This window comes from Rhinolophus hipposideros (assembly GCF_964194185.1).
Source record: "Rhinolophus hipposideros genome assembly, chromosome: 1".
In the NCBI taxonomy this organism is placed as follows: Eukaryota; Metazoa; Chordata; class Mammalia; order Chiroptera; family Rhinolophidae; genus Rhinolophus; species Rhinolophus hipposideros.
Window position 1 is genome coordinate 84,051,190 of NC_138047.1, and position 24,386 is coordinate 84,075,575.

The following is a 24,386-nucleotide window of genomic DNA, read 5'->3' on the forward strand; positions in this document are numbered from 1 at the left end:
TGCATAGCCAGTGAGCAGGCTCCTTTGTCCTTTGTGAGAAGTCAGATAAGGAAGCTTCATGTCTGGTGTGTAAACCATTTTCAAAAATGAAAGGAAACCAAACAAAACCTGAGCCCCCCACTGCAGCTGCATGTGTACCTACGTGGGGATTTGCACGGAATTTCACTGGGGACTGTGCTCCCCAGGCTTTCCTTAGCTATTTAAATTAGCAGGTACTCAACTCTGTAGCTGGAGGAAAAATTGGATTGGGTGCACCTAAAGAGCTCACTTTTTTTTTTTTAAAGAGAAAGAGTTTCTATTCTCAGCATTAGCAGTAACATTATTAACCCACGCTAATAATAAGCATTAGCTAAATAGTCATTGGACACCAGCAAAATGTGGGGAAAGTTGATGGAAATTTTAGGCAGTAAATGGAAATTTTGTTTAATGACATAAAATTCACAGGGTTGTTTCAAATGGGAAAATTAATTTTTAAAGAGAGAGAATGGCGTTTCCACTGGCCTCCTCTCTTACCCAGTACACATGCCTGACATTCACACATACACCAGGAGGAAGTTTTAACCTGGTTCTGCTGGGCTTTTTGGTTGCCTTGGGAATCCCAGTGCTTTGTCTTTCCAAGTCATAATTTTGAGCACTGCAGCCTTGTCTGAGAAAATCTCAATAGTTCCCTATTAACCCATATAATTGTTGGAATCACAAATTTAAAGTTCTAGCTAACCGCAAGACTAACCTCACACGTTGTATTTATGAGCCTGTGATTTTCATTCACCAGAGAAACCTGCCATAGTCATCCTTTCCCTTTAACAGCACTCACTAAAAACCCCTTGGCTTTGTTACCAGGAATATAATATTGTTTAAAGCAGGCCAAGGGGTGGTGGCTTTTTTTAAAAAAACCAAGAGTCCTTTTGAGGCTTAGCATCTTAAATGAGGAAAGAAGCAGATTCTTTCTTGTTATTTATATTCCTTTAACCTAAATTCAATTGTCCCCCCTCCCATTGTAAGTTGCTATTTCTAAGAGAGAAATGGAAAGGAAATAATGCCTCCCTCAAGTGCCATTTTTAAGGCCTCTCTTTGTGATGATGGATTATAGGCAGCAGTGAGATTGTAAGGAAAAAATGTGCCAGCACAGGTCTCTGGAGAAGGAGTAACACAAGTCAGGAAAAAAAATGTAGTTCAAAGAGAGCAGTGACTCTAGTCACATTCAGCAGAGCAGCTTGCTGTCGACTTTGACTGTACATTCTAGAGTGTCTCTCCAGTTGTTCATGTATTACAAAGTGTTGTTACACATGTACACACAGAGATATAGATAAGCTCACCCTCTCAGAAAGACAAGAGAGAAGTCAGGAGAGATTGCTATGACCCTGGCACTCCACAGTGCCTGACACATTCTGGAGGCGCAGCAAAGACTGATGGAATCAATGATTCTCATTGCTGTAGAAAAAGATGCCAGACAGCATCAAATCTCAAGCTTTTACATGTCTCTAATTTTTTTCTTTTTCTTTTTTTTTTTTGCTTTGAGAAGTGTAGTGCCTTAGGTTGCCTGTCTTGGCATTAATCTACTTTATATTTTATTCATTCAGCTATTATCTTCACAAGGTGATGATTCTGTCTTATTCACCTGTGCCTGGATGCTTGTCCCTGGCATAATATCTGAGAGGTTGTTCATGTACAGTGAAAGCTGATTAAATCACACAAAACCTAAGGAGAAATGAGTATAGAGTAAAAAGAAAAGATGAGCAAGAAATGAATCTCGGAGGTTGGGAACGGGGAAACAAACGAAGAGACAAAGAGTATTCAGAAGGAACGTAATTCCACTTCATCAAAGAACGTATAGCACACTTTATAGAATTGCTAAGGATATAAAGAATAATGAAATACACGGACCATCTCGAAGAAGAGATTTTGAGAATTCTGCAAAAGTAACTTTGAAACGCGTCCCTAGAAACAGAACTTAATAAGTTGACCAGATCAGGAGACCAAGACCAGGGTCAGAAGCAATGGACTAGGATGAGAATCATTGAATGCAAACAATAGAAACCAATGTGGCTGACTTGGCAGAAGGGAAAATTATTGGAAAACAAATAGGGAACCCATAAAAGCAGCAGGAAGGTTAGGAAACTTGAACTTGGAAAATAAAGAGGAGTTAATGGAGGCCAGGCAGCCAAAAATACAGCCAAAATCCCACCATAGGATTGGTTTGGTGAGAACGCCTTTGCTGGTGTGACCACCACTGGAAGCTCCCTCTGAGCTGCCAAAGCTCCCCTTAGACCACCTTGCAGTTTGGCATCACTGCCCAAGATTGTAAATCCTAAGGAGTAGTGTCTGACTAAGTGTAGGCCACAGATTACTACTCCAGGTGCCGGGAAGCAGGGAGCAGGAATATCTGCCCTTCTGTCTTCCTGAGTACTTGAGAGTTCCCCTGCGATGTCTACATGCTGACCAGCCAACAAATAAACATCGACAACACCAGGTTCCTGGGAATAGAGCTTCCACTTATTTCCGCTGCATGGATCAATTAAAGAGGTCATTTTTATCTCTCCCCTCTCTGTTCAGCAAAAATGCTTACATTTTTAAAACTCGAAATTCTTCACCTTCAAATATTCAGCCAAAAATCTACTGAACACCGACTAGGCACAGGCATTTGTGTTAAGTGTTGCTGGTCCAGTGGCACACACTTGAGCATAGGCCCTGCCTTCACAGAGCTGACATCACAATTAAGGAGATTCCACCCCAGGTTGCCTTCGGAGGGGGAAAACTAATTAAACTATAAAAACTCATCAAGTACCTTCCATATGCACAGTACTTTCACATATCTCATTTGATTTCATTTCATAAGAACCTCATTTTTTTCCTGATGAGAAAACTGAAGATATGCGAGTTTAAGTAACTGACCCCCAGCCAGGTCCTAGCAGAGTCAGGACTGAAACTTAGTTCTGTCCAACGAATGCACTTTCTAATAATACATCAAGGGCAATGGTGAATTGGGGAGCTTACCTCTGCTGGTTCAAGCTACAGGTCTAAACTCTTCGTGCTCTTTAACATTTAACACTAGAAACTGAGATGAGACATTTCCTTTATAAGGTTGTAGAAGCTGGTGTGAGACAATGTGAGTCATCCACAAACATTGGCTGAAATGATTTTTGCAGTTAATGTGGGTGAGTTCGTAGGGATCATGAAACAAAGAAAACGGAATTTGATTGTGAAAGGAAATTACTACATGCCAAAAGTGGATGACCCAAATTTGTATTACCCCAAAATAAAACTTATGGCAATATACAATTGTAATTTGCAACATGTTTATGGCCAGTATAATAAAGACTAAGCAGGTTTCAATTTCCTGCAGAAGATAAATTACTAGTGCCAGATGTCTAGCAACCAAGTAAGATAACATGAAAATTTAATTTTTACTCGCTTAACTATAATGTATATGACACTTAAAATACGGATTTGGTTCATGAAACAGTAAAGGTTGTAGCCATCTGCTTGGTTACCAAACAGATCAAAAGGCAGAGGGTGACTCTATATGCAGGAAGAAATCGTTAAGTATGAAGATTCTGTAGACAGAACAGGGTGATTTATTCCCTTCGTTCATTGAATGCCTTTACGTGACAGCTATTTATGCCAGGTCTGGAAGAACTGATGATAAAACAGATGCAGATAAGTATTTTTTCCATCTTTGCACAGACTCTTCCTGCCTGAACCACCTTGCCTCCCATGCCACCTCCTCCTGCAAACCTCCTGTCCTCCCACCGTGCCTTGTCTAGTACACCCCAACCCTAGCAACAGCCTGCCTTCTGATCTTGGCTTAACTAACACCTCCTCGGGGAAGTCATATTAGACCTCCCAGATTAGGTCAATTCCCCTTATTACATGCCATCGTAACACCACAAATCTCCTGTGACAATGATTACTGTTGCTATTTGATTTTTTTGTGTGGGTTATTTGATTGGTGTCTCTCCAATGAGCTAGGTAGTTCATTGAGATCAGGGACACTATCTGATAATACTCATCATTACATTTTGAGCTCATAGCGTAGTGCATATATGGGCATTTAATGGGTGCTCAATAAATATTTATCAACTAAATACAACTCTGCATTGACTAGGCTGAACGAATGGATGCTGCACTTTACAAAGACCTTTTACATACCTTTTCCCCTAAATCATAACTCTTGATAATGCCTATCCAAAATAATGAAAAGAAAATGGTTAAACCCTGCATCAGTTTCATTCCTAGGAATAGTAAAGATATCTGCAGTGTGAATGAACTGGAAACTGAGTCAATAGCTCAAAATATTGGCAACTGTCTGTTGAAGGAGCTTTTTTTCTCTTTAACTGTTAATTCTAGATAATTTTGCAGTAATTTATTTTCCTGTTCTCATTTGATTTTCACATTGGTCAGATTTGGAGCCGAAGAATAGTTTTAGAATCACTGTTAATAATAACAGATGGAGCTTTGATCATAGTAGGAAGTTGGCACCTTGAATAATGGAAATCTATTTTAAGTTGCCATAATCGGCTCTATTAGTTTTAAAAGCTACCATAGCTAATTGGTTACTTAGCTATCTTGGGGTTCTACAAAAGTGCCAGTGTTTTTTTTTGTTAGAATGATGGATAGCAATATTGAAGTTCTGCACTGCTATGGCAATAAGAAGAAATTGTTAAGACTGGAAGTATTTTTGAAACCAGATTAGAGAACTGAATAAGAATCACCAAACCATCTGAAAATTTCCACATCTGTTTTGACCACAGTAATCTGTGAAGATTAACTTGAATTTCTTCATTTTTGGAGAAGCTCTTATGAGGAAACCAAGTACTTTGCGGATAACAGTTTAGACATTTATTGCCACTGTCTCCACAAAGAGTCATGGCTCAATCTCCCAAAGTATGAAGGAGAGGAAGGATGCACTGAGAAAACAAAGTTAGCTATCCATAGCCCTTTCCCACAGAGCACATATGCGGGTCCTACTAAATTCTTAGCAGACTGCTGGAGTGGGCTTAAAGATATGCTGGTAAAAATATTCTGGTTTGCACTTGGTAGTGCAATCTTCAAAGTACATGAAAACACACCTTTATTACCTCATTTTACCCTTACCTTTATTTTCCTCCTCTTAGCCTGAAGGCAGCAACTAGCTTGGCAGAAGTCACAAGGAAATAATCTCGGTAGTTCAGGTGTTGTTGCCCACTGCCGAACTTTTATACAGAACGTGTGGGGATAGACCAGGACCCTGCCAGCACAGGCTGCCTGGCTGCTGCCACTCACCAAGCCACACAGGTGCCTCACGTAAGTGAATTTAGCCACTCAGTGGCTTCCTTCAGGCTTGTGGGCTCCGCTTCCGACAGTGGCAGCATACAAACAATGATCCATTGTTTAATCCAACTCACACCAACAGGTTTATAAAACTAGAAGGCCAATCTATTGATTCACAAAGAGTAATAAAATGGAGAGAAATACAGACCAAAACACTTCTAACAGCAAACACATGTGTTCTCTCTCCTTGGAGAGGACCACGTAGGAAGGCAAAACACAGTTAAGGCTTGTTTGGTAGGTCTTAAAGTGGATTTCGTTGACAACACAGCTTGAAAGGCTTTCTTTCAGCGTTGGCCTGATAGGCTCATTGAACACAGCACTTTTAACATTTAACAAGCTTTGGCGGGGGGATCTTTTCTGAAGATGACTTTGCATGTTTCTGCTCTGATTATGGGTTTTTACAAATTAACTCTCAGAGGTCAATCTTATTTTTCTTAGCCACAAATTCCAAGGCAAGTCCCCAGTTGACTTCGTGTAGTGCTTCTATCCATACCCTTTTATTAAGAAAAATGAGACACAAAGAAATTAAATGACGTTCTTTCAGTCACTCAACACGTATTTACTGAGTACCTATTATGTGTTATACTCCAGGGTGAGTTTTGCGGAATATAACTGTGCCTAAATGGCAATCTTTGCACACTAGGAGGCAGATAAGCAGATACAACAAAATTGGAGACATTCACTATTGGGGAAGTAGAGGTCACAGAGGGTGTGGGGACAGAGCCAGGAGTACAGTTTCCAGCTTCTCGGCCTCATGTGGAAAGATGCTCACTCGGGTAGTAAATGGCCATCAACTGTGATTGGATGGCCATCAGCTATGGCTAGTTGGCCGTCAGCTGTAACCAGTGAGCCATTGGCCACTAATATAACCGCCGTGGCTACACTAGCAGTAAATGGGGGCTAGCAAGAGCGGATTGCAGTTAGGATGGTGGGTTGCAGACAGTGTGGCTCCTGCTTCCTGTGTCTCCAACCCAGCCGCCAGCAAGAATGTAGTGATATTACTCCCCTATCTATGGCTCCGTGGGTGTTCCTTTTTGGCCTCACCGTGTCCTGTGTTCTTATGTGGGGAGCGGGACCAGACACCCCGCGGAAGCCTTGCATGACAGAGGGTCATATATTCGTAGTATGGACACCTAACCCTGTTTACTACTCTGTTTTGTTTGTAGCTGTTTTGGCTTTCCAATGTAATAACAAAGTAAAATTTAGCTGAACAAGTAGTTTTGGAGATGAGAATATAAAAAATTGATGGTGCAAATTCCCTGAGCAGCCAAGAGAGCCTGGAAGGATGAGGAAGTTTTAGATGTACCTTCACTGTGGGAGATGTGCCTTGTCTTTGACATGAAAACCATCAGTAACAAAACTGCAGACAACACCTTGTGAGTTTCTGTTACTTGTGGGAATCAAAACTTGCAGTGGAAGGATGAATTGAGGTTAGATACCACATGTCATAGATATAAAGCACTTTGGAAAAGTGATAGAAATCTTAAGTAAAAGAAAGAAAGAAATTATCAGAGGACAACCTGGACATTGTCATGGGCAGTGTGACAGAGGCTTTATTTGAGAACACATGGCATGGAGTTTTATTTTTAATCAAAGTTTCTACTGCTGGAAATCCATTTTGTTCATGAGATTCAGCCAGGTCAAATCTCCAACTGGGGTTCTTTTTAATTTTTCAGTCTCTTTTGAGGTTCCTGAAAAATGTCAAAGACATGTTGAGTTCAGAGATTTGACAAATTCATGAAAAGAGTTCTGTGAAGTTTTAAACTATTTCTGACTACTTCTGCTACCTTAACTAGTGCTGGTGAATTAATATAATTTGAAAGAAACTCTATTTCCTGGTGTAGTACAACAACAAAATTCCACTTGTTTTAACTTTTCTGAAGAAGGTGTTAAAATGACACCTTGTTAAAATGACATCTGATTGCCTTTTTATCAATTTTGCAAAAGTTTTGCTATTAGCATATGAGTTACATAACTTTTGATACTAAGAGAAGCAGAAAATAATGTCTCACTAGAGAGTTACTTTGGAATTGCCATCATTTTCACAGATAATAGCTTTCTACAATAAATTATGGTGAATTTATCTATCCTTCCATCATCTATCAATATATAAAAAAGTAATAACGTTGGTTGCCAGAGGAAGGGGAAAAGGAAGGAAGTATGTGATGAGGTGGGAAGTGATTGAGATATGGGGTAAGAGGGAGATATTTCACTGAATATATATATATATATATATATATATATATATATATATATATAAACTTCATAGTTTAAAAACTTTGCAGCCTATGAATGTATTCTTTATTCAGAACATTAAATCCAAAAACTAAGCTTTTACTAAAAAATGTTTTCTAATTAAAGAATAAAATTCCGAGAGAAGGTTTGACAGTATTTCTAGTTTAGTAACCTATACCAGTGTTTAATCATCTTCATGGACAAGAAACGTTATATTCTTGATTACATTTAAATCCTCCTTTGGATTTCTCTTCTTAAGAAGCAACTGCCCAAACTCTTTAAATTATAAGTCACCTCATTCCCATCCATGTTCAGGGCTTTGTATAAAAAGTAGAGACATCTGTGAAGCAAAACCGACAAGTTTCAATATAAAAATTAGAAAAGCAAGACCCCAGTGGAATAAAAGAGATACCATTATGCCATCGACATGAAGTTTCATCTCCTACCTTGAAGTCAGCTGAAGATAATATTAAAAGAATTTGATAAAGTTGCATAGTCTTAGTAAAGAAAGACACATTAGACAGAATGCATCTAATCTGTAACTTTGCTTTTTGGTAAAATTGTCTCTTAAATTAAGGATGTCATTAATATTCTTTTTAGGGACATATTTCAACAATATGCAATAGAAAGAAATATTTGCAGTTAGTTTCCAAACGAAAATTATTTTCTTGCTACTTCACATTGTACTTAAACATTTTTTTCTCTACTTTGCTCCTTCTTGACTATGCTTCAGCTCATGTGCCCAGGAAGTAGGGGGAGAGGAGGAATGAAATGAAAGGAATAGACTTGAGAGAAATGGCTTAAACGTATCAGAGTTCTAGGCAGGAAATTTAGTGAGTGGTGGAAATGCCAAAATCCTTTCTAGATGCAGAGCATCTCTCACTGCATTACAAAATATCGTGCCTGGTTTTGCACTGCTGTTCACTAAATATAAACTAAAACAGCTCTCCTTCTTAAATACTAGAGACCACGCACAGGCTGCCGTTGACTCAGACCAAGGAGGTGCTTTCTCCAATACCGGAACTAGAAGTTCCTTCCACGGTGCATCAGTACGAGCAGTACACGTGGTAAGTGATGATTTGGCTTTATTGATGATTTGACTTTATTCATTATAGGAAGAGAGCCGAGGAGGTAAAGTGTACCTCAAATTGCATTTCTATCTGTGTGTCGGTGATAGAAAGCGATGAACTTGCAAAATCAGCTCCTATGAATTAGAGGACAGGAAATAAATTGACTTTTTCCTCCAAGGTGTAGGAAGGACCGGTAAACTATTCATTTAGTCTGTTAAACAACATGTGCCCCTGTGATGTCAGCTCATCCCTGGGCACCGTTTCCTGGGGCTGTCATAATTCCAGCCGGCCAACCATTGTTTCAGTAGGCCCATGAGAAAAAAGAGAATGTAAATTTATAAAGTAGAACTACGCACTGATCCTCAATAACTGAAATTTAAAATTTCTCTAAATTTGACATCTGATAACCTAGATTAATTAACGCACACTGATTTCCATGTATTTGAATCCAAAACTGTGGTCAGAAGTGTCTGAGAAAATTTTTTCACACATTCAACAAATATGTATTAAACAGCTATTATGTTTAAGGCTCTATTGACAACCATTGTAGGGAGTATAAAACCTGTAACAGGGAAAAGGAAGAACACTAGCATTTATTAGTGTCCTTTTGTGCTTGGTGATAATAGGCTAATTTACTCGTCATAATACTTGGGTAATTATCAGTCAATGTCCTAGTAGGAAACTGATAGTATACTCAAATTGAATTTAATAAAAGGTCTATTATGCCAGGTGTGGGAAAACCAAAAAAGGGAGTGTAGCACCCCGGGACTAGTAACAGTGGGGCACTGCTACTGTTCCTAAGACTAAAGGGGCAGGGAACCCAGAGAGACAGACTCAGACACTTGCATACACAACACACACAGACAGAATATGCATGGAGGGCTGCCTGACAGGAGCTGTGTCCTTTGGTCAAGGGACAGACCAGCCAGTGGTTGTCCTGAAGAGAGAATGAACATCCCAGCTTGGCTGTTCTCCCTTTACCCAATGTGCAAGTACTTCCCATTGGCCAAACACAACCAGAGCAGGAGGACACTGAAACTGGATGGAGGCAGTTCACATAGATTGGTTTCCCAGGGCACCAAGCAGGGTGGAAAAAAGCGGAGAGCAGATCTAGAGGGGCAAGAGCATAGGGGGCTCAATATGTCAAACTGAAAACTAAGTGCCAATGATATGTTTGTGTTTATGACTAGAGAGAGGCTCGTTTCAGTATTTGGCTCTTAGTGCAATCAGAGTCCGCTGTTGGCTCAAATTCCTAAGTAGACTATAATGTAATCATGAAATTGTTTTAATGAGATATTACTGGATACTTGCTTGATACTTCTCATTCTGGTCCTCATTCTGGGATGCTCAGCCTTGCATATGAAGAGCTCCCTTTGTTCATTCACCAAATGCTTTTTGAGTACCTTCTGTTTGCCAAGAATTATACTACACATTGGCAAAAATAACATGCAGTCAGTGGAGGAATCAGATTAGGGAACCTCTAATTCCAATACAGTATCAAGTAACATGCTAGAAATATTCACAGGGAACTTGGGGAGCATAATGGAAAGACCCCTCATATAGAGGATATGTTGCCTAGTACTTAATAGGTAGATGTTCAGTAAGTATTTTTCAAGTAAAGGATTAAGTCCCAACTCCTATGTCTCTCTACTAGAATCACAGAATGTTATACCGTAAAGAAACTTAGCGGAATACTTACTTTCATTTTAGAGAAGTGGAGGGTAACCCAGACATACTGCAGGAGACCCTAGGCTTCCTGAGTCCAAGGCCGAGCAGTTTATTGTCACTAACCACACTGCCTTCTCGGATATAATGGAGGCTCCATCACATAACGTAGGACTGGAAAAAGCCATTATTCAGTGACTTTAGGAAGTTTTTTGGTGTTTTTATAAGACCCAGTTTTGATAAATGGTTTTGAAATTGTTTTCCACTAACTCTTTTCAGGTAATACTTAACAAAACTTGTGTGATTGATATTTGCCTTTTTTTTTTTTTAAATCTTTAGAATATCCTTCTGAATTCTTTGGACAATTTGGACCGAACCCTGTTTGAGAATATTCATCATATTATTTGGGGAATGGCTTAACTGGTAAATATATGAGTCCAGTTGAGAATGCACAAAAGGAAATAGCAGGAATGCTGACTGATGAAAACTAGCTTGAGATCAAAGAACTGAGAATTTTTTCAGGAAGCTATTATGAGTCATGGAAATAAGCTGATGAAACCCATGGAAATAACAAGAGAATGTTTACTCTCCTTGTTTATCCATCATTATAAAGCTTGCAATAGTTCCAAGATCTTGAAGAATCAAAAACAGGATCAAGTATGAACATTTTTTCTCATTGGCCCACGTTGCAGATTTTGATTTGGTAGATTTTCCTGTACCGATGGATTGTTTCTTTTTGGCAAGTTACTTCAGAGGACCTGGGTTGTTTGTTTATACATTTGTTTGGATTTATAAATTTTGCCTCATTTTGGTACTGAGGACATTTTTAAAAATTCAAAGATACTAAAATGAAATGAATTTAAGTGAAATAGTAAATGAAATTTGAATACTTAAATCTAATAGCAAAATGTTTCCTCTGATTCTTGTAGCTTTCATATTTTTGTAGCTATGTTGATGTCAATAATAACTATAGTTATTAATTACAATAAAAGCACATATAGACAAGAGGGCAGCTCTTAACGTTGAAAAATATAAAAATACTTTCCCAGAGTTAAGGTGGAATCTAATCTCCTGGTATCATTATTTGTATAAAATTGCTTATCTGAGCAGACTTCCAGAGTTTAACTGTAGGGTCCGATTTAATTTAAGCAATTTAATAGAAATGAATGTTTCAGCACACAGAAGTTTTTCTGTTACTTGTTTTTGTTTTTTTGTTTTTTTGGCTAGATTACAAACTGAGATTCTAATTGTAAAATTTAGGTTTGACAAGTGGAATTCTACTAGTCTCATTTTTTCTTATCCCTGCCCCTGATGAATGGGAGAGCCTTATCCCAGGCTCGGGTCTGGAATATTCAGGAGTTTAAGGGTATCACACCCCATGAGGTATGGTTATTGTACAATTTCTGAGAAGCCAAATTATTGTTTCCTTGCTCATCCCTATTGTGTTCAGACAAATGACATGGAAATCAATGGGAACTTGGCTTACAAGACGCATAAATTAAACTTCAAGTTCTGTTAAATTGTGTCAGATTTCTGGAAGCTAACTTATTTGTTAAAATAAAAGAGTTTAACAGATACTGCAAAGCATTCAAAGATGTAAATGGCCTGCTGTCTGCCCACAAAGGTTTACAATCTGGTAGAAGAGACAAGCCATGCATATCACTGGTTGTAATACTAGACACAATAGGGTAAGATGAGTGTGTCATTTGCAGACTCCGTGCTTCCTACTGAGAATTCACAGGCCAATAGAGTCATTTCCAGTTGGGGGGAATCAAGGGAGGCTTCTCAAGAAAGTGGCTTTTGAGCAGCATCGAAGCTGGCTTTTCCTGATTTCTCAGAATAGGTCAAATCTCCCAAGTATATACTTTGTGAGGTCTCCTAGCCCTTTTCATGTCTGTGATTTACAATTATTTTTGTGGTTATTCATTAATTTCTGTCTCCCTCTCTAGACTGGTTCTGCTCACCACAGTATCTCTGGCAACTGGCATGATGCTTGGCTCACAGTAAGTTCTTAATAAGTATCAGTTGGATAAGAACTATTTACTGAGCCCCTTATACATCAGGCACATGCCATGTATACTTTCATTTCTTCCTCACAACGACTCCTTGAAACGTGTCATTATCCCTGGGGAAGCTGAAGCCAGAGAAGCTCACCAATTTGCTTTTGGTCTCAGGGCTAACATGTGAATTCAGTAGTACGTCTATTGGGCTGCAAACCTGTGCTATTACTCCCTGTATAAGCACGCCCTGGGGGATAGAGCCTGGCAAAGGGAATAGGACATTTGGAGGGGGTGCCTGAGAAAAGGGGCTCCAGCTGAGAGCACCGGCAATGCACTCTTCTGGGAGTGCAAGGAGGCTGGGTTAACCATGCCCTTGAAAACGTCTGACTGCAACTGCTGCTTGGTTGCTGGCCCTGCGTGTCTCCATTAGCCTGGCAGTTCTGCTCTCCTCCCCACCCAACTGGATCCGATAAAAAGGAACCTGTGGTCCTTGGTGCCCTGTGTGATTCATGGCTTCCAATCTATACCACTGACTTTGGCTTTTAGCATATCCTGCTTTTTAACTGGTTCCAAATCTGACTTCGAAGGACCCTGTGCCCCCTCCCTTATGACTTGTAGCCTAGTCATGCATTCGTGGCTTTCCCTGCAGACTTCCCTCCCCAGCTATAACCTATGTTCACCTCCTTGACCTCTGTCCTGCTGGGTAGCAGGATCCTAGCTCTCTATGCAAATGAATTCAGGTGTAGATTGGAGAGGCCAGAGAAGAAACATGGCACGAAGCCAGAAGGCTGCCAGAATTGTTCAGTCAAGTGGACACAGTGGAATTAGTGCGACAGATACAGGAGAGGATCTAAGGGAGAACTGGTGGCACACGGCAAAAGATTTGATGCAAGGGTAGGAGTGAGGATGGAACAGGAATAAGGGAAGGGAAGAGACACAGATGACAACCTTCTGGACTTCTGTGTGGGGGAAACAATATTGCCCAAACTTGTACCTGCTAGTTTGGGTTTCTAGAAGAATTTCCATTTTCCACAAGATTCCCTTCAAACTCGACTTTCACCCAAGTTTTAAGTTCTACTCTCTCCCTTCTAATACGTAGTCATCCTCGGTGGAGCAGTCGTTCTTCAGACCGTCTCGCTCCTCTCTGCCTCTTCTCTGACTGTTACACTTGCCCCTTCCTTCCATCTGTAGAAATCCTCTCCACCCTGCAAAGACAGAGTGGCTACCTTGTCCATGGAAACTCCCCTGCTCACCATAGTCAGAATAATGTCTCTTTTCTGTGTTTCTCTAAGATGCAGACCTCTTACCACAGTACTTTTCACATCCGGCCTCATACAACAATTTGTATTCATGTCTGTTTCCCCACCAGTCTGTGAGTGAGCCTGGGAACCACATCTTCTCTAGCTTCTGAGTCCCCAGTGACCAGTACTTACTTCACCCTACCTGGCCCTCCCTTGCAATACTCATCCTGGTTAATACTCATCACAGATGTTGGTTGTAAATTCAGCATAGTGGTTACCTCTCAGGGGATGGGATTAAGTATCTACATAGCAGTGACTTCTAACACAATGGGAATGTTCTTTTATAAACATGGTGGTGGGTATATGACAGTTTGTTTTCTTATGATTGCATGTAGCTTACATATATTTTAACTTTTGTACCTACTTGATATCTAATAAAATCAAGTTTTACAAAAGACAAATATTGTTTAAATTGCATCAGCCTTTTTCTCTTTGTCAGTAGATAATTTCTGTCTGTCTGTCTCCCCTCCTTCCGCCCCCCCACCCAACTGTATTTCTTTCCTTTCATGTAAAACATGGTAGAATAAAGACTTGGACTCATTTTCTGACAGCTTCTTCTCATAATTTGACTTTGTTTACTTCCCTCTTTCTTCTTTTAATCTTACTTCTCTTTTCTGCCTACATCTTTCTTAACCATCTCCAACTATTGGTGCTATTCTGCTGGGTGGTGATCGTAGGATGAGGAGAAGAAAGTTCTTACATTTTAAAATTCTAAACAAGGTATGTTAGCAGATTACCCTAGAGGTATGACAACCAAAAATACACTTAAAAAACATTTCTGTTAACTGGGACAGTAAAGACAAAGTGGTGTAGAAGCTTCTGTGATGATAACATGATGAACTGTGTACTCACAGGCAGGGAGAAAACAGAATATTTTAGCAAAACATAATACTTCATAAAATCTTCTGGAAGTTATTTTTTCTTTCTTTTTTCCCCCTGAGAGTTTAAGGCTGTTACCAGAAGAAAATATGGAGATACTATTGGTGCTTAGTAGCAGTATATCGCTTTATGGGTTATTAGTGAAGACACTTTCATCTGGAAATAACAGCAGGCCCCAGTCAAAATACCCTAAATGATAAGAAGGTTTTATTATTTTACCTCACAGAAATTCTGAGCGGTGCTTCCAGGGTTGGTTAATTCAAGAACTCACATCATCAATCATCCAGCTTCTTGCCTGTCTTTCTTCTCTGCCATCTTCAGCTTATTGCCTTGTGTCTTCTGGCTTCCCCTGTCATGGTTTCAAGACACAACTGTATGAAATGATGGTGCCACAGCACCAACAGTCGTCACGTCTTTATACCACAATGTCCTTTTTAAGAGTAAAGAAACCTTTACAAGAAGTCCCCCCCTTACCCTTCACCCAGCAGATCTCTCCTCTCGGGTGCAGTGACATGAGGGAGGAAAATATTACAGAGGCTTATTCATTGCAGCAGCTGAATTGAGTGATTCCTGCATTTAGACGCCCTAAATACACCCCCATCCCCACCCCCACCAATCTGCCTTGGTTCTAAACCTGGTTCTCCAGCCCTCCCTTTGATTCTGTGAGCTACCAGTAATATTTTTGCAAAAAAGATCCTTTTCCTGCTTAAGTTTCCAGAGTTGGTTTCCGTTGCCTGCTGGATACATCTAACATCTAATTTATTTCATAATGTCATAGGATGTCTGAGCTGTAAGAAACCTTATAAATCATCCGGTTCAGCTCTTTCGTTATATAGCAGAGGAAACTGAGGCCCCAGAGGTTGAGGGTTTTACCTGAGGTTGCATCACAGAGCTTGTCAGTGATAGAACTTGGAATAATACGAGGTCTGGTCTTCTTTGCCCACGGTGGTGCAGTCTGCTTTTAATTTTAATCTCTTTTAAGTATAAACCACAGCCTCTGAATCCCCCACCCCACAACTCTCTCTCTCTCTCTCTCTCTCTCTCTCTCTCTCTCTCTCTCTCTCTCGCTTAATAGAGAATAATGACTTTAAAATCTTCATTTTTATTCCAAACTGACAATTTGCTTTGTGTAGTTTAAAATCAATATTTGTCTCAGAGATAGTCCTTTCAGAGATTCGGCATTCAGTAAAGACAGGTATCTGTTTGTATCCTCATGTGGAGCTCTGATTCTTTCCGGCTATCTTGAAGTGTTTACATTCTCCTTACATGAAATTCACGTTTGCAAAGGAAGTGGTATGCGCTAGGGAAACATACAGGTTAGGGTTCTGACAGGGATTATTTACTATTCCTAAGTCTGGCTTCTAGCTGTGTGCATTTGGGGAGACCCTTCCTGGATTCACACTGAAAGATACATATCTGCTCTATTTTTTCAGTAGCTTTAGGGTAGTCATAGCTCATACAACCACTGCCCAAATAGCCTAGTGTGGGAGGAGAGAGGATTAACAATAACATTAATTATGTGCCAGACACTATGTTAATCACTTACCATGTTAACTACTTGATTAATTTTATCTTACAACACTGATAGGTAAGTACTATTATCAGCACCGCAGTTTATAGGAGGAAAAATTAAGGCAGAGAGACATTAAGTAACTTGCTAAAAGTCCCACAGCTTTTAAGTGCTAGAGTTGAAATTTGAACCCAGGTGGTCTGGTTTCAAAACCCACACTCTTAACGCTCTGCTCTGTTGCATCTTAATCACAGACTCTGCCTCTATGGAAATAAAAGTAGATTTTAATTTTTTTTTTTAAGGAAGAAAAAGGATTGTCCAATGCCAACAAATAGCTTCTCATAAACACTTCTAACGGGGTTCTGCATCGTGAACCTTGTGTCCAAACAATGCTTGGAGGGTGTACTTACAAGTTATGCTCTACCACAGGTATTCTTACACAACAAACGCTTCTCCTGTTTCTACCCATGTATCAAAGTACCTTTAAAGAACTCACTTATTTGAGATTTGTAAGAATTGCACAGAATGAAGCTTTTTGCCCTGGAAGCTCATAAAACAGGATCAATAAGTCATTATTCCATTGATTATTTAAAAGAGTTAAATTCTTTATACTCATCTCAAGATCCTAATGCTAAAACACCCAGATGTTGATGAGGAAAGGCTGTGAACCACGTACCTGAACAGTCCCTTTGCCCTTACTGGGTTCAGAACACATTTTCTACTTGAAATTTGCTAGAGAGAGACAAGAAATCATCTCTATTCCCTTTCTATTTGGGCAAAAGAACAACATAGGTTCTATTTTTAAGCAATTTATCATAACAAAGTTCCATTATGTTTAAACAAACTAACCATACTTAATGATTATACGATCGTGAAATTTTTTCTTATAATATTCTTTATTCAGAGTGAAATTTAGCAGGAAAATAAGGTATCTAAAAAATTGTCTACTTTAGTCCAGCTATCCAAATAACCAACTAATAACTAGAAGAAAAATTCTTCATTATTCAGTAATCATTGTTTTTCTTGCAGACTAATTAGATCAATGTGAGCAAAAAGGATCTCTTTCAATGGAGTGTTTTAGTGCCAGAAATGTATTAAGAGACAGAAATCCCACAGACTGTATTCTAAATAACCTGCTGGTTTGGATGGGATGGACAGTGCTGCAGGAACAGAGAGAGGTAAGAGAAGGAGGACAAAAGAGGTTATTCTGTCTCTCTTGGGAACCAGTTGTATGGGCCCACCTGTGCCCCAAACAAGCCAGTGTCTGAGACTCCATTTTTCCTTCCTGTTTAATTAATACCACCACAATAGTTGAGCATCAACTACACAGAACCTCCCCCACCAGCACCTACACTTAATTTATTAGCAGGTTTTTTTCTGTGAAATTTAATTGGAGTTTATTACATAGTAAAGCCTTGAATGGGCTTCCTTTTGATTAACATAGTGCCGAAGTGGAGGTCTTTTATTTATTCATCCATTTGTTAATGTAACACCTACCTTACGCCAGGTATGGTCCTATAGCTGGGACAGGTTACCCAAAGAATTATAATGTAGTCTGGAAAGGATTGGCTTGGGTCTTAACTCCTGAGAAAGTGGTTTCATCCATCTTTGAATTCCTAGTATCAAGCCAGGTACTTTATATAGAAATTACCCAAAAAGTGTTTGTGGACTTAATGAATGTAGTGCTCTGGGAGCATAGACAAGGGGCACCTGAATGAGGGAGGAAGACAGAAGTGAAGGAAGACTTCCTGGCGGAGGGGACACAGCCTTAATCTTAAAGGATAAATAGTCCAGCATGGAAGGAACACATATACAGAAAAGGGGGCCCTAATTCAAGATCTATGTGTCCTCCAACACACACACACACACACACACACACACACACACACACACACACACACACACACGGGTGAGCTCCTGACATGCAGGAGACAAAAGTATGGTCTCTTTGCCAATAGGAATAACTCTGCTATTCTCTATTTTAAGGACATTGCAGTAATTAATGTGTGAGAGATGAGCTTTGTTAAGCTTGAGAATGTCAGAGTTCTACAGGGGAAAGGTGACAATACTGTGATCTATTGTGATATTTTTCACAGTATATAATTTGAGCTTGTAACCAATTAGCCAATTAAAGATTAAGCAGGCAGGCCTCAAAGGGTACTGCACAACTGAAAGAATGATTTATTACACAAAAGGTTATTGGAATAGAGGAAAGCCAGATTGCTTTCAGAGGAATACCACTTATAAGTAACTGTTAATTGGTGCTCCAGAACCAGGCTTCCTGGTTCAATGTGGAGAAAAGCAACACCTTAAATCCCCCTTTTAGAGAGTTCCAATGCACAGATACAAACTAAAAGGTTTGGGAAGTTCCTTCAGTTAAAACACACACACACACACACACACACACACACACAACAAAAAAAACAACTTTATTAATGGTTTAAAAGCCTTGCCAGGAAAATCCTTTCCCCCTCTTCACAGTTATCCTCTAAATACCAGTCTTTAAATCAGAAAATTGAGACACTGGAGGATTTATGGAATGTTATCCCTCTTTTGGAATTACACTAGAGCCATATTTTTTAAAAGATTTTATTGGGGAGGGGGAACAGGATTTTATTGGGGGAACAGTGTCTATACTTCCAGGATTTTTTCCAAGTCAAGTTGTCCTTTCAATCTTGGTTGTGGAGAGTGCTGTTCAGCTTCAAGTTGTTGTCCTTTCAGTCTTAGTTGTGGAGGGTGCAGCTCAGCTCCAGGTCCAGTTGCTGTTGCTAATTGCAGGGGGTGCAGCCCACCATCCCTTGCGGGAGTCGAACCAGCAACCTTGTGGTTCCAACCAACTGAGCCATCTGGGAGCTCAGCAGCAGCTCAGCTCAAGGTGCCATGTTCAATCCTAGTTGCAGGGGGCGGAGCCCACCATCCCTTGCGGGACTTGAGGAATTGAACTGGCAACCTTGTGGTTGAGAGCCCACTGGCCCATGTGGGAATCGAACAGGCAGCCTTTGGAGTTAGGAGCACAGAGCTCCAACCGCCTGAGCCACCAGGCCGGCCCACTAGAGCCATATTTTTAAAACAAAAACAGTCAAAGATAAATTCCATTAAAGCATAATTTCATTTGTGCTAATGATGCTATACAGTAGGTCCTCACTTAACATGGTCGATAGGTTCTGTGACTTTAAACAAAAATGAGGTATAATGAAACCAATTTTACCATAAGTTAATTGATACTAACAAGAGTTAAACTTTATAGCATCTCAGCAATGTTATAATGAAATGACATTGAACGAAACGACGTATTTCAAGGACCTGCTCTACTAGTTTAGGAATGCATTGGTCTATGACATCATCAGTACTCTTGTATCCTTCGATTCATGCTGGTCCTGCATGGGCTCCAATCAATGCATGGTGGAGCTACATAAGTTAAATTGCCACTCTATAGAGGTGAGAGGGAGCACAGTGCAAGGGGCAACCCACAAGGATTTCTGTGGGTTTTACCCTTGAGTTGATGAGGAATTGATGAAGGTGCCTGAATTGATGGGAGAAATGGAGGAAAGTGCCTGAAAAGGTCGGCTGGGATCAGACTATAAAAGACCTGGTTGGAGTATTTTCCTGAGTGCTGGGACCAGCCAATAAAGGTTTTAATCAGAGAAATAACTAGGTAGATTTGAACTCTTAAAGAGTTTATGCTAACTACCATCATGGGTCATTAGAAGGGGCCTAAGAGCTGTGCTGATACCAGATTGGTATTGTAGGGGAGGAAAATCATTAATAATGTTCCTTTCTGAGGTCTTAGCTAAGACTCCTGCAATAAAAGATTAACAAGAGAAAAAAAATAGAAGTTTATTAACATGTAACCTCACGGAGACACCCAGGGGAAAACAAGTAACTCAAAGAGGTGGCTTAGAATTCAGGTTTAAATACCATCTTAATAAGGAAGGCGAGTGGGGATGTAGGCCTTTTAGGGAAGAGTAAATGATTGTAGGAGAGATAAATGGGCCCTTAGGAGACCAGATGGAAGGTATGGCAGTTTGTGACAAAGTCTGTCTGGGTGTGGTGTCAACCAGGGGAGAGTCAGTCTCCCCTGGTTGATGAAACTCCTGGGGAGGGGACTTAGAACAATTGAGTTCCTATTAGGGGATCTGTCTTTAGGCAGATAAGGGGAGTTCAGAGAAAGCCTCTCTCTGTATTTGCTGTTTTTCAAGTGTCTGCAGCTCAAAATAATCAACATACCAAAGCAGCATATTTTGGGGTGGCACGTCCTGAACTCCTACAGTCATATAGTATTGGGGTAGTGTGGGGACAAAGCCCCAAAAAGCAATTTCCAGGCTCTCGGCCTCACATAGAAAGGTGCTGGCTCGGGTAGTAAATGGCCATCAACTGTAATCAGATGGCCATCCGCTGTGGCTAGTTGGCCGTCAGCTGTAACCTGTAAGCCATTGGCCACTAATATAACTGCTGTGGCTGTGCTAGCAGATGAAATGGGGGCTAGCAAGAGCGGATTGCAGAGAGGCAGATGCCGCCAGTGAGAATATAGTGATAAGACTCCCCTACTTATGGCTCCGTGGGTGTTCCTTTTTGGCCTCACCATGTCCTGCATTCTTATGTGGGGAGCGGGACCAGAGACCCCGCCGGGTCCCCCGCGTGACAGGTAGCATATTCTGCTACCCTTCAGTATCTATTGCACTAGTTCTTAGGAAGGAGGAGATGAAACAAGAATGAGGCAATGGGATGGAGGAAGATATAGAAAGAAGAAGTAATTGATAGCACTTGGAAACTGATTGGGTGTTGAGGGTAAAGAAAAGCAACAGCCTCGGATTACAGCAAGGCTTTTGGCAGATGTAACACTGTGTAACCCTCTAAGACAGAGAATGTAGGAGAAGAGGGAAAGATGAATTTGAGTATTTCAGATTAAGTTTAGGGGGGTTCCCAAATACTGATGTATAGGTGTCTGGTAGTAAGTTGATTCTATGACTGGAATTCAGGAGTGATGCAGGACTCCAGGTAGAAATTTGGGTGTCATCACCATATAGGTGGGTGGTTGAGAAATCATGGATACATCTAGTGTATTTCTTTGCTCTAACTGGCTTATACAGTTTTGAATGAGAGACATGCAAAGTGAAGTTCAAATTGAACCCTATTTTCTTTGGTAGAGTGCGTAAGAGTTGCAAAAAAAGTTTGTGGACCTACTTGATGGATATATGGATGAATGGATGATTGAATGAATGAAGAGTATAGGTTTGAGAAAGTCAATAGATGTTCTCTTTACTTTATCTCATGAGTTGTTTCAGTTTTAGCTCTGGAAAGAAAAAATATAGGACAACATTTGGAGGCAATACATGGAGGACTTTATCCCTGGCTTTAAAAATCAATGAGCCTTTCATTTTTTAAGCCAACTAATTTCAGACCATTTGATGTATATTATTCTCATTGGCTAATGATGCCCTAGCAGTGACTGAACAACTTCCGCCTTTGTAGCAAATCCAGATGGAGATGACCAGCCAAGTGACAGACTGGGTACTGTTCAGCAAGCAAACGTTATTTTGCACATGATTTTTCTTGAGTAAGTGTGACTCTTTACTCTACATTCCATGGTTTTAAAAGAAAGAGAGGTGTGGGATACTTATCAGGCATTGGATTGTAAAATCCCTATCTTATATAGATGGTAATACTATGGTCCCAGGGGCTGCAGAATATACCAAACCTCTTTAATAATCAATCACACCACCATCAAAGCAATATACAAGGCAGATTGGAAACACGTTTTCCATTACCATTGATGGATGATATTTACCTTTCCAGGGAAAATAGTTCTGACCCTTCACGAATCATTGAGGAAATGCTTAAAATGCACAGTTGTGGCCCGAGATAGCCAAAATGTTTTTCACACTTCACTACAAGCACCAAATGATTTAGACAATGCCAAGTAAATTACAAATCCATTTTGTAGTTCAGGAAGGTCATTAGGACTCAGATTCATTATTTGCCGAGACTTTTATTTTTTCTACTTTCCATTTATTACTCGACTTTGAGTGAAATGGAGCTGTAGGAGCAGAGTAGAGACCTCAGTTCATTCAACTGACACTTATTCGTGTCTACAATTTCACCATAAATTTGGAGAGGGAGAGACAGAAATTGGAAATGCCGGGATTAAAATCCCCTTGTGCTACATTTGTCAACATGAGCAGATTGTAAACTGCCTCTTGCAAATATGATATGCATCAAGCTAATAACTCTGAACCACAGACTTAGTCATTTGCATGATGTTTCCCTCCAGAAGTTTCTGAAATTGCTTCTGTAGTCATTATGTACCCCAGAGCTGTTCAGGTTTAGTAGAAAGCTTAGAGACTATCTGGCTAAGGAAGTTGGAGTCCTCCTCCAATGAGAAGGAAATGACAAATTTTACTGTGTATATCATTGTATCGGTCTTCACAAACTATGCATTTGAAATACTTGTTTTGGGCCTTTCTGAGGAGAACAAGGAGAGATTTGTAGTCATCAAAATTGTCTGAGAACCTTATAGGAACATTGATGACAAGGAACTCCAAATCATTTAAATGTTCTCCTTCAAACTCTGGCTCTTTTATTGAAAAATAATCTGTGTATTTTACACTTGAAGTATTTGGCAGTACCCTATTCTCTTATCTCCCTGGTTAGAAGCATTTTTCTTTTGCTTCTTGTTTTGATTTTTGAAAATGTCATCACATAAATCATCCATTAATACATTTTCATTATAAAAACATCTAGATGTTACAAATTACACTGGATCTCCTTAGATTACTCTGACAACTCCTCATGTTCTCCGCTACCCTATCACAACCCTTTCTACCCATTCACAAGCATTGTTAATAGTTTTGTATGTATTTTTCCAGATCTTCTTCAATGGGGGCGTGTGTCTGTGTGTGTGTACTTGTGTGTGTGCATGTGTTATTTTAGATAAATATATTAATACTACCTGTACCATCCTGTAGCTTTTTATTTACAATCAGTGATACACTTTGGGCTCTGATAGTACAAAGATCTATTCCATCTTGCTATGGACTGAAAGTTTGTGTCCCCCACAAATTCAAACGTTGAAGCCTAACCTGCAATGTGATGGTATTTGGAGGCAGTGCCTTTGGGTGGTGCTTAGGTCATGAGGGTGGAGCCCTCACAAATAGGATTAGTGCCCTTATAAGAAGAGAGCTTGCTCCCTCCCTCTCTGATCACTGCCATGTGAGGATGCAGTGAGAAGACAGCCATCTGCAAACCAGGAAATGAGCTCTCACCTGACAGTGGATCTGCTGGCACCTTGATCTTGGATTTCCCTGCTTTCGGAACTGACGAAATAAATGTTTCCTGTTTAAACCACCTAGTTTATGGTATATTTGTTACAGTAACCCAAACTGATCAGACATATTCTTTTTATTCTTTTTTAACTGTTGCGTACTATTCCATAGTATTAGCATACCACAATTACTTACTGAGGTGGTTCTAATTTTTCACCATAGTCTACCCCAGCCGGATGAAAAGTCTTGAAAAATCCCTCATAGATTGAATTTTTCTCAATAAAAAAATGTAAATTCCACTTACTTTAATGGAAAAAAGTTTATGCATTTCGAAGCTCCCAAATCATACCTATTTATATGAAAACACCAAAAACTATTAAAAAGGATGCAATTATTTCTATAGTTACGGTTTCATAATATAATTCAACTGGATAGTTTCCACAATTAATTACCCTATAAAACAGTTATTTCCATTCTCTCATTCAGTATTTACAGATTGTTCAGTGGCATTTGTTAATTCAACGAATAATTACGGAGCACCTACTATGCGCCAAGCACTGTTGTGAGTGCTGGGAATATGGTAACAGACAAAAACAAATTCCCTGTCTTATGTCCTATCCCTGCACTTACAAGTCAGATAATAAACAAATTATTAAGATACAAAGGATATTGGATAGCAATACATCCTAGGGAGAAAAAAAACAAAGCAGGCAAAAGGAATTTTAAATATTGGGAGGATTGCAATTTGAGACCTCATTGAAAAAGTGGCTTTTGAATAAGATGTAAAAGAAATGGGGGGTGAGGGGGCTGTGAGTCTGTCTGGAAGAAAAGTATCCCGCATATCCCTGACTAAGATGCCCTCTAGGACCAAATAACTCTTTCTGACAAATGGCCACAGTCTTTCTGCCCTGAAGTTCATCATTTGGTTTCTTATCCTTTATCACATTTCCTAGCCGTGGAATTTTTTCCAAAGATAGAGCTTTGTTGCAGAAGTGTCAAAAGGCAATCATAGTTTTTACTGAGAAATGGATTGCTCGACAGGAGGTTTATAACGTAAGGGAGAATGGGACATACAGACTATCCACTTTCTCTTGGGAGCAGGAAAAATGTGGTTAATGCTCTGACAGGGAGTTTTGTGGAGCAATTTGTCTCTG

General features: G+C 39.8%; 1 protein-coding gene across 2 annotated transcripts in view; it reads left to right on the forward strand.

Moving 5' to 3' along the window:
* The window catches only part of TMEM156 (transmembrane protein 156), a 32,023-nt gene extending 18,051 nt beyond the window's left edge, over positions 1-13,972 (forward strand). For both annotated transcript variants that reach the window (XM_081049631.1, XM_081049630.1), the window contains 2 exons: positions 8,510-8,612; positions 10,620-13,972. In XM_081049631.1, the coding sequence (XP_080905757.1) occupies positions 8,510-8,612; position 10,620 (104 nt within the window). In that variant the 3' untranslated portion in view covers positions 10,621-13,972. The remainder of the gene's footprint in view (positions 1-8,509; positions 8,613-10,619) is intronic.
* Positions 13,973-24,386: the final 10,414 nt, after the last annotated feature.